The sequence below is a fragment of the Ornithorhynchus anatinus genome, chromosome 21, assembly GCF_004115215.2.
Source record: "Ornithorhynchus anatinus isolate Pmale09 chromosome 21, mOrnAna1.pri.v4, whole genome shotgun sequence".
NCBI classification, from domain to species: Eukaryota; Metazoa; Chordata; class Mammalia; order Monotremata; family Ornithorhynchidae; genus Ornithorhynchus; species Ornithorhynchus anatinus.
The window spans coordinates 24,397,487-24,408,500 of record NC_041748.1 but is presented as its reverse complement, the minus strand read 5'-3'; the positions used below and the strand labels follow the sequence as shown (position 1 = coordinate 24,408,500).

The 11,014-nt window shown below is 60.0% G+C and overlaps 1 protein-coding gene across 1 annotated transcript; it reads right to left on the bottom strand.

Annotated features, from left to right (window-relative positions):
- SLC25A1 (solute carrier family 25 member 1) lies at positions 1-7,165 on the bottom strand. Its single transcript, XM_029049484.1, has 9 exons — positions 6,978-7,165; positions 4,254-4,361; positions 3,849-3,948; positions 2,980-3,118; positions 2,795-2,879; positions 2,568-2,672; positions 1,060-1,175; positions 886-959; positions 1-785 (listed from the first exon to the last, which is right to left on the bottom strand). Exons 1-9 carry the CDS (start codon positions 7,054-7,056, stop codon positions 671-673), a joined length of 921 nt encoding a protein of 306 aa, XP_028905317.1. The 5' UTR covers positions 7,057-7,165; the 3' UTR covers positions 1-670.
- Between the last annotated feature and the right edge of the window lie 3,849 nt (positions 7,166-11,014).

Sequence of the window (11,014 nt, the reverse complement as noted above, 5' to 3'; positions counted from 1 at the left end):
GGCTTTGCACCAGTTTCCGGTTTATTGGGGTCTGGGAAACCCTGAGTCGGCGGGGCGGCGGCCGGGGCCACGTGGGGCAGATCTTTGCCCCCAGCGAGGGCCATGGCCAGGGTCAGGCCCCACCAGCCCATTGGTCCCTTGGCCCTTGCGGTCAGTTCAGACAAGCTCCCTTTCCGGCTGGGCACCCCGAGAGCCCTGGGGAATGGTCAGGCACCTAGACTGACCCCAGGAGGCAGCTTTGGTGAGGGGCACAGCCTGGTGAGGGGCACAGGGATACTGGTCAGCCCAGCCCGCAGCGGGTGGGGGAATCCCTGACCACAGAACCCTCTGGCCCGGAGCCCAGAGGAACAAGCAAACCCGGGGGGTGAAGGGGAAGACAGACCGGCACGTAACATACAACATAGACACACGATAGGCGGGACAGGGACACGTACGGGATAGACATGTTTGGCACACATGGCACTGGAATCATCGTGAGTGTGTGGGGGAAGGGCAAGTGGTCAGTCCAGCCCAAGGGGATTGGTTCTGCACCAGCTCCAGCTCCCCCTTCCCCCCCCAGCCCTCTTGAATGGAGGGCTAGTGCAGGGGGTGGAGGGCCACTGGGTGGAGCAGGCCGGAGGGGAGTGGGGGGCGGCACCAGGCCCAACCCCCTACCCCTCAGAGGGCTCCCTCAGTCGGTCTTCCACACCTTGTTGAGCAGCTTCACGACCTCATCGTAGATGATGAAGACGATTGCAACGTCCAGACACACCCGACCCAAGCGGGGCACTGTACCCTTGTAGAAGCTAGAGGCCAAGACGGGGCGGGTCAGTTGGGGGCGGGGCAGTGGCCACACAGGGCCTGCCCCTCCCCCCACCCCACCCCAACCTCCCCTTGCCAACTCACGCCTTGACCCCCTCGTGGCGCAGGATCTGGCAGCCGCAGTCCCACGTGCTCTTATATTTCTGTGCCTCCAGCCCCTGCGGACACATGAACACATACGTGTGTGCGTGTGTGATCTGCCCACCTCTCTGCAATGCCCCGGAGGGGGTTAGGCCGAGGACAGGAAGGGACTACTACCTGCATCCGGGTCTTGATGACATCCAGAGGCGTGTTGCCGAAGACACTGGCAGCACCGGCGATGGCGCCAAACAGCCCAGTCACCAGCGGATTAATGGGCTTGTTCGGATCGGGACCTGCAGGCAATGAGACCGAGTGGTCACCTGGGTCCGGCCCCGCATGGCAGGGGGGCCGGACAGTATGGTTGGGCCGGGGGGGGGGGGGGGAGGCACACACGACAATGGGGTTAGCAGGTGGGTGACACGACCGAGGCAGCCGCAGGAGGATGACTCGGTGGAGGGAAGCACAGGGGTGGTTATCTTCTGAGCACTGTACTACACGCTTGGGAAAGTACAATATAATGACAGACACATTCCCTTCCACAACCATCTTACAGTCTAAAGCAGGGGGAGAGAGACAGTCATAAAAATAAATTACAGGTAGATACATAAGTGCTGTAGGGCTCGGGGGCGGGGGGGTGAATAAAGGCAGCAAGTCAGGGCGACGCAGTGGGGTGTGGGAGAAGAAGAAAGGGGGGGCTTACTCAAGGAAGGCCTCTTGGAGATGTGCCTTCAATAGGGTTTTGAAAAGGGGGAGAGTCGTAGTCGGATTTGAGGAGGGAGGGCATTCCAGGCCAGAAGGAGGAGATGGGTGAGAGGTCGGCGGCGAGACAGACGAGATAGAGGTAGAGTGAGAAGGTTAGCATTAGAGGAGCAAAGTGTGCGGGATGGGTTGTAATGGGAACGTTAAAAGTGAGGTGAGGTAGGAAGGGGCAAGGTGATTGAGTGCTTCAAAGCCAATGGTGAGGAGCTTTTATTTGATACAGAGATGAATGGGCAACCACTGAAGGTTCTTGAGGAGTATGGAAAACGTCCCTAAAGTTTTTGTAGAAAAATGATCCAGATAGCAGAGTGAGATACGGACAGGAGTAGGAAGAGACAGGTAGCTGGGAGGCCAGCAAGGAGGCTGATACAATAATCAAGATGGGAGAGGATAAGTGACTATATAATGTGGGAACAGTTTGGATGGAGAAGAAGGGGTGGAATTTAGCTATGTTGTGAAGGTGGAACCAATAGGACTTAGTGACCACCTGAACATGTGGCATGAATGAAAGAGGAATCAAGGGTAACGCCAAGGTTACAGGCTTGTGAGACAGGAAGGGGGGTGGTGCTATCTACAGTGATGGCAAAGTCAGGGGAGGAGAGCATCTGGGAGGGAAGACAAGGAGCCATTTTGGACATGTTAAGCTTGAGGTGGTGGGAGGACACCCAAGTAGAGATGTCTTGAAGGCAGGAGGAAAAGTGAGACTGCAGAGAGGGAGAGAGATCAGGGCTGGAAATGTAGATTTGGGTGTCATCCGCAGAGAGGTGATCGTTGAAGCCATGGGAGTGAATGAAGGAGTGAATGGGTGTAGATGGAGAGTAGAAGGGACACAGAACTGAACCTTGGGGGCCCCACAATTAGGGGGCAGGAGACAGAGGAGGAGCCCGCCAAAGAGCCCCCCCGCAGGGCGAGCCACCCGCACTCACCACGGTACCAGTTTCGCAGCGAGGTCATGACGAAGAAGCGGATGGCCTGGTTGGAGCCCTGCTTCAGGACGGTGGCCGTGAGCCCCTGGTACGTACCCCGCAGCCCTGGCCGGAGACACCGCCGAGGCTGGGGGCTCAGACCCTCGCCCGCACCTCCCCGCGCCCGCTCCCCCGAGGTCCGTCGTCAACCCCCGGCCCGCCTCCCGCCCTCCCCGCTCCCCCGATACCTTGCTCCCGCACGATTTCTCGGACCCCGTGGAAGAAGCCACGATACTTGGGCTTTGGGGAGCACTGGTCATGGATGAACTTGACCTGTGGGGCGGGGAGGGGGGCTGGGTGTCTGCTCGTGGGGCCCGGAGCCCCACTGACACCTCCGGGGGCACTCCCAACCGCCTGCCCCGCTGCCCGGTACCTTGACCGTCTCCATGGGGCAGACGACAACCACGGCTTCAGCCACGCCAGCTCCCAGCCCGCACAACAGCCCCCGTGTGCTGTCCAGCTTGCCCTGGGCATCCCGCATATGGTTACTGAGAAACTCGAACATCCCAAACCTGAGGGCGTGGAGGCAAGGGTGAGAGTCAATGAGCAGCAAGTACACAGAGAGCCACCCCTGCCACTTGGGGACCCGGGGTCAGCTTCGGTGTCAAGACGGCGCAGAGCTGCCATGGCCACTTGGCGGAGCGGGGTCAAAGATTTAAGTCAGCATCATTGTAAATAGAGTTTGTTTTGGGCATTTTTTTTTTTAACTTTTAAGCATTAACTATATATATACATATATATATATATATATATATATATATATATATACGTCAAGCACTGTTCTAAGCACTGGGGTAGATAAAATTTAATCAGGCTGGTGTCCTAAATGGGGCTCACTGTCTAAAGGGGAGGAAGAACAGGTGTTGAATCCCCCTTTTGCAGATAAGGAGACTGAGGCACAAAGAAGTGACTGGCCCAAGGTCACACAGCAGGCAAGTGGTGGAGCCAGGATTCGAACCAGGCCAGGAATATGGGGGTCAATTGGGGAGGATGTCAGGAGCATTGGAGTATGGAGAATGTAGAACAAGGGGGTTTGGGGAGGGAGGAAATGGAGGCATTGGGGTGGGGGGAATGGGCAGAGCTGGGGGGAGAGGCAGCGACCAAAGCAACAGAGACATGGGCAGACAGTGTGAGCCGAGCCTAGTGAGGAGAGCAGGGAACCGAAGACTGACAAGGCCTGGGACCCTAGCATCTGAGCCTCCCCCTCCCCCCGCCACAAATCTGACCCCGGGGGGGCCTCACCTGACAGCGGCCTTGGGGATGGAGCCATACAGCAGCGAGCTCAGCCCCCGGTACAGGCCCCGGACGCCGTGGCCTTGGACCGTCTGCTTCACGCAGTCGCCTGGCGGTTGGGATGGAGGCGGGGCGGGAGGAGAGATCAGAGGAGGCCTGATGGCTAGGGCCTCAGCCAGGGTCCCACAGAAGGCAGCCCGGCCAGCCCCAAGCCCACCCATCCCTTCATCTGGGCCCCGGCCCCCTCCCTGAACTCACCCACCTCCCCGGCCTAAATGCCAGCCCACCCCCTAACTTGCCCATTTCACCACCGGACTATCGCGGCCCCCACCTATGCCGGAGTCTCGAGTCTGCCCTCCTCCACCGGGGGCCCACGTCACCCACTCCCAGGTCTGCCGCCCTCCACCGCCTCACCTATGCCCCTGTAGCGGGGCGGGTTGGCCTTCTCATCCAGCTGGAGCTGGGTCTTCACGTACTCCGTGGGGAAGGTGATGCAAATTTCAATGCCGCCCGCCAGACCGCCTGTTGAGACAGGTGGAGAGCTGGGTCTCCTGTCCCCACCGCGGCCCACCCTCACCTCCTTCCTTCCCCAAGGCTGGGGCTGAGGTGGACAGGGCTGGACCCCAGTCAGGGCCTCTCTCTCACCCCTCTGGAGGGAGAGGGGAGGTTGTGAGGGGAGGCAAAAGGGCAGAGTTTGAAGGACTGTAGTAGCCCCTGCTGTAAGGTGCTCCCCCAGGGCAAGGGAAGGAGGGAGGAGGGGGAAGAGGAAAGGGAGGAGGGGGGAGGGGGGAAAGGAGAAGGGAGAGGGGGAAGGGGGGAGGAGAGGAAAGAGGAAAGGGAAAAGAGGGAGAGGGGGAGGAGAGAGGAGGAGGGGTCTGGCTCGTCAGGCTGGTTCTCTTCCCCTCCCCACAAGGTCTTGCCACATCAGCCGCCCCCCTCTCCCCCCACCCACCGGCAGCCAACGTGACTCAGCACGGGGGGGGGGGGGGGGGGGCGGAGGGGGGCTGGGCCGGGCTGGACTGGCCTGGGCTGGACTGGCCAGCACTGGGCTGCCCAGCAGAGGCTGTAGCTTCCCTGGACGACCCCCTCCAGCCAGCCGGGCCTCTGCTGGGTCAGCCGGCTGGCTTTAGACCCCACAATGCTGCCCACTCCCCGCGCCAGGCTGATGACCTAGCTCAACTCGCTGGTCTCAGGGTCCACAACGTGGACCCAGACCGGATCGGACCGACTGGATATGGACCAGCGCTGAGGGCTGGCGCCGTCTGTCCAGCAGCCAGGGGTCAGAGCCGGAGCGGGCAGGGGGCAGGGGACCGGAGATGGCAGGGGGCACGGGGCCGGAGATGGCAGGGGGCACGGGGCCGGAGATGGCAGGGGGCACGGGGCCGGAGAAGGCAGGGGGCCGGAGATGGCAGGGGGCGGGGGCCGGAGATGGCTGGGGGCCACTGCTTAGTACCCTCCTCTATTGTGGCTCCCAGGCCAACCCCCTGCCCACCGCCCCCGCCTGTCAGTAGGGGCCACCCTGTCCCGCCCTGCTTTGCCCAGCCCAACACCGGGGAGCCCCCGCGGCCCCCAGGACCCAGGCCGCCCCGCCCCCGGCCCAGAAAGGCAGCATCCTTCTGAACCGCCCCGGCCAGGCCTTCGGTCTCCGCCGGAAGCCCCGACATCCACATCCGCCATACATGAGCCCCGCACCCAGGCAAACCTGCCCGAGAAACCTGCACCGAACCGGATGGGGGGGGCAAAGGCCAGGGCCCGTCATTGGGCAGGGACGGTCACTGGCCGAAGTGTACATTCCAAGCGCTTAGTACAGTGCTCTGCATATAGTAAGCGCTCAATAAATACTATTGAATGAATTGAAAGAAGAAAGCGAAGGGCTAGACCGGGCTGAGGCGCCGGGTGCCCGCCCGGTGTGCGCGCCCCGTGGGTTTGTGCATCCCCGCGCGGGGCCGGGCTCGACGCCCAGCGGACCAAAGACCGGGCCGGGGCGACCCTACGTCCCGGTCGGCACCAAGGATTGGGGAGACGTGGGCGGGGAGGGGGAAGGAGGGGAGGGAGAGAGGAGGGGAGGGGGAGAGGAGAGGAGGGGAGGGGGAGAGGAAAGGAGGGGAGGGGAAAAGAGGGGAGGGGAAAAGAGGGGAGGGAAAAAGAGGGGAGGGAAAAAGAGGGAAGGGAAAAAAGGGAGGAAAAAAGGGAGGAAAAAAGAGGGGAGAAAAAAGAAGGGAGGAAAAAAGAGGGGAGGAAAAAAGAGGGGAGGGAAAAGCAGAGGAGAGGGAGAGAAAAAGAGGGGAGAGGGAGAGAAAAGAAGGGGAGCAGAAGAGGAAAGAAGGGGAGGAGGAGGGGAAAGGAGGGGAGAGGGAGAGGAAAAGAGGGGAGAGGGAGAGGAAAAGAGGGGAGAGGGAGAGGAAAAGAGGGGAGAGGGAGAGGAAAAGAGGGGAGAGGGAGAGAAAAAGAGGGGAAGGGGAAGGAAGGGAGGGAGAGAGGAAAGGAGGAGGGGGGGAAAGAGGGGACGGGGAGAGGAAAGGAGGGGATAGGGAGGGGAAAAGAGGGGAGGGGGAGAGGAAAAGAGGAAAGGGGGAGGGCAAAGGAGGGGAGGGGGGCCTGATCCCGCCCCCCGGGAGCTGCACAGGGGAGCCGTGTCTGGCCCGAGATTGGTAGGTCGGTAGGTGGGTAGGGCGGTAGGGCGGTAGGGCGGTGTCCCGGCCCCCGGCCCCGCCCCCAGCTCGCAGCCAGGCTGTCGTGGCGAGGGTCCGGCCGGCAGGGGGCGCAGCGGACCTCGCCTCCCCCTCCTCCCCCGCCCCGGGCGGCCCCCGGGAGACCCCCCGGACCCCCCGGGAGCCCCCGCAACTCCCGCAGCCCGGAAGCGCGGGCCGGGCTCCGCCCCCGGGCCCGGAAGCACCGACGCCCCGCCCCCTCCGCACCCCCTCCCCCCCTCCTCCCCGCCGTGCAGCCCGCAGCCCCCGGGTTGGGGGGACGGACGGAAGGACGGGCGGGGGCGGGGCGGGGCCCCCTCACTTGTCAGGGGGCTTTTGGGGGTCCGCGGTAGGTGTCCCCGAGGGGCGTCCCGGGGGAGAGGACCGGCCGGGCGGGGCGGGGGGTGACGGCTGGCTCGCTCGCTGGCTCGCTGGCTCCCTCGCTCACCTGCCAGGATGGCTTTTCCCGGGTGCGTCAGTTTGGCCTTCTCCGAGGGGGCGGCGGCGGCGGCCGGGGAGCGGCCCATGGCGGGCGGGGGGACGGGCCGTTCGGGTGGGGGCCGGTCCGGCGGGGGCTGGCGGGTCCGGCTCGCTCCCTGCAGCCGGTCGCAGGCCGAGCAGGCGGCGGCGGGGGGATGGCGGGGGGATGGCGGGGCGGGGCGGGGCGGGGAGGGGAGGGAACGTCAAGCCCAGGCCCCGCCCCCTCCCCGCCCATCGTCCGACCCCCCGGGACCCGCCCACCGACCCGCCCCGGGACCCTCCCCCCGGGATCCTCCCCCGGGGCCCTGCCCTGGTCCTCGCCCACAGCCCCACCCCCGGCCCCTAACGCCCCGCCCCACTCACTCACTCAATCTTATTTATTGAGCGGCTACTGCCTGAAAAACACTGCCATCGTTCATTCATGTATCCATCCGTTCGATCGTATTGATTGAGCTCTTACTATGTGCAGAGCACGGTACTATGCGCTTGGGAAGCAGCGGGGCTCAGTGGAAAGAGCCCGGGCTTCGGAGTCAGAGGTCCTGGGTTCCACTGCCCGGCTCTGCCACTTGTCGGCTGTGTGACTGTGGGCGAGTCACTGAACTTCTCTGTGCCTCAGTTACCTCATCTGTGAAATGGGGATTTTACCTGAGGGGTGTGAGCCTCAGGTGGGACCACCCTGTATCTACCCCAGCGCTTAGAACAGTGCTCCGCACATAGTAAGCGCTTAACAAATACCAACATTATTAAAGTACAAGAGGGCGATAGAGACGATCCTCGCGCGCACCGGGCTCGCAGTCTAGAAGGCGAGAGACGGACGACAAAACGAGTCGACAGGCACCAATAGAAATGAACAGAATTATAGGTATATACACATCAAAGCAAGTAAATAGATATTAATAGAAATAGAATTATATAAATATCTACATATATAGGCAAGTGCTGTGGGGTCTCTCCGTCAGCGGGGTTACCTGCTGGACGCGTGCGTTCTCAGATTTCATCTCTGGAGCAGGGATCTGCCCCCTGGCCTCGCTCTCTCATTCATTCATTCGATCTTTCATTTTCAATTGTATTTACTGACCACTTACTGTATGCAGTATACTGTACTACGTGTTTGGGAGAGTAAAATATAACAATAAACAGATACACTCCCTACCCACACGGAGCTTACAGTCTAGAGGGGAAAACATACATTCCAAGTGCTTAGTACAGTGCACTGCACCTAGTAAGCGCTCAATAAATATTATTGAATGAATGAATAAATAGATTGCAGATATGTACATAAGTGCTGTGGAACTTGGAAGGAGAATGAATAAAGGGAGTGGGAAAGGGAAAGGAGGGTTTTGTCAGGGAAGCCCTCTTGGAAGAGATTTGCCTTCAATAAGACTTTGAAAGGGGGGAGAGGCATCGTCTGTCAGATATGAGGAGGGAGGACTTTCCAGTCCAGAGGCAGGACGTGTTGAGCACCAACCGTGTGCGAAGTACAGTACTAAATTGTGAAGAAAAAAAAAATAGGTGAGCCTTAAAGGTGTGAAAAAGAAGAGAATTAGAGAAGAAAAGAAGAGGTTGAATGACAAACCCATAAGGAAGGATGAAACAATAAAAACTATCAAATGACATCCACATGAGAAGCAACATGTGCTAGTGGATACAGCATGGGGCTAGAAGTCAGAAGGACCTGGATTCTAATCCCAGCTCCACCAGATGTCTGCTATGTGATCTTGGGCAAGTCACTTAACTTCTCTGGGCCTCAGTAACCTTATCTGCAAACTGGGGATTAGACCGTGAAGGCTTCTTGGGGCAGGGACTTTGTTTACCTTTATTCTACCCCAGTGCTTAGTATAGTACCTGAAACATAGTAAGTACTTAACGGATACCATAAACAAACAAAAAAAAAAAAGCAAGCAAGCAAACGAAAAAACTAGAACGGCAATGAATTCTGCCAGAGCTGCAGGGCCCTGGAGCCCGGGCAGCAGAGTTCAGGAAGCCTTCTTGTGGTCACGGACCCCAAAAACCAACCCAGCACCTGCAGCCACACACACCCCACTGCAGCAAACTAACCCAGTGGCTGCAGCCATGGCCCCCCAGAGTTAGAAAGCTGGCGAAAACCTCATGCTGCCCCTGCTTCCTCTCCATGTCCCACTGGAGAAAAAGAGCCTTGGTGGAGGCGGCAGAACGGGCTGGGAGTGAGAAGGGGGAGGGACAGGGGATACCCTTGGCAGGCATCCTCCAAAATTGAGAAAAATAATAAAAATAAGTGTGGTATTTGTTAAAGCGCTACTATGTGCCAGTCACAGCACTAAGTGCTGGGGTGGATACAAACAAATGGGGTTAGACAAAGTCCCTATCCCAAGTGGAGCTCACAGTCTCAATCCCCATTTTCCAGTTTAGGTACCTAAGGCCCAGAGACGTTAAGAGACTTGCCCAAGGTCATTCAGCAGACCAGTGGCAGAACTGGGATTAGAACCCTTGACTTCCTGACTCTCAGGCCCGTGCTGTATCCACTACACCATGCTGCATCATGGCCCCCCACTTGCCACTGTATTACATGGAAAATCCCGACCATTGGCTCCCAGGTTCTCCCTGGCCTTGCCCCAGCTCTGCACCGGCCCAGCATCAGCTCTCCATTGCCCTGCACCCACTCTGCACTGCTTCTCCTTGGGCTTACCCCAGAGTAGAAATTGGCTCTCCTCCCCCATCCCGCCCCAGGTCACGACCTTCTAACTGGACCTGGCTCAAGCTGTTCTCCCGGCCTGAAGCGTCCCCCTGACCCAATGCACCTCACACCTCACTCCGGTCAACTCTACTCCTTGCCCAACCCTGGCTCTTCCTGCCTCTGTATGTCTGCCTCCTGTTACAGCAGAAGCTCCTTGTGGCCAGAGAATGTGTTTCGTGCATCTGTAGTACCATTCCAAGTGTTTGCTGCAGCGCACAGCCCCCAGGGCCTGCCCTGCAGCCGGTGAGCTGTGGGGCAAACCAGTCCCCGGGGGTCAGATGTCAGCTTGCTCCCACCCGGCCAGACCTGGCTAACTGGACACTCTGATGGCAGCAGGCTCGGGCCAGGCCCGAGCGACGGCCTCAGCCACTCCCGTGAGAGGAGACCTGACCACGGGAACACCTGTTTGGAACTGAAGCAATGGTAGCCCGTCCTTATTCTGGCCCGTGCTGAGTCAGGATGGGCCTAGTGGTGTGCACTGGGATGGGTCCGGCCCCGGTCCTGACACCCCCTCTCTGCGTGACTGCTGGAACCCATCTGGCCTCTGCCCTGACCAACCCCCTCCACGCCCCTGGAGGCATGAGACCAGGTCACTGAGGTCACTGAAATCACAGGGCCTATAGGGGAGAGAGGCTGAGGGGGAGGGGCATGCCCAGCTCCATGCGGCTGGAAGGAGGATCTTACCAGTGGTGTGGCTTCTGATCCCTTCAGACTGACCCAGAGCTGTTTCCGGGGAAACAGTCGATCTGCCCCTGACCCAAGCTGGGCTTTTTGAATCAGGGGAGGGGGCAGAGAAGGAGGGGCTGGGACAGTCAAACAGACAGACGGGCAGACGGCCCCAGTAGGACAGCACAGTGTTTCTATGGGGGAACTGACTTGAATCCTCAGGGTGAAGCCGGTGCTTCCCCACAGATCTGACGCCACTGGTGGCTGACCAAGTGGGGAAGGACCCATCGTTTCACCCTGGCACCCACTCCACACGTGGTCAGACCCCAGCCAATTGACCAGTTTTTTGGACACTCCCCCCAGCGTTGCAGACAGGACAGAGTGGACAGATCATCTGGCTGGCAGACAGTGGAGATGACAGATCAGTCTTTAGGCCACCGCTCTCCAGCTCTGCAGAAACAAGTCCTTGGTCTAGGGCACTCGGGGCCGGGCGGGGGGGACCGGGTGTGCGGTCAAGCATGAGGCTGGGAGCGACATGGACTCTGCTCACCCCATGCACAGAGCGTGGCTGCCCAGTGGTGCAAGAGGCTGGATTGAGGTGGGGCAGGAAGGAGCAATGATCAATA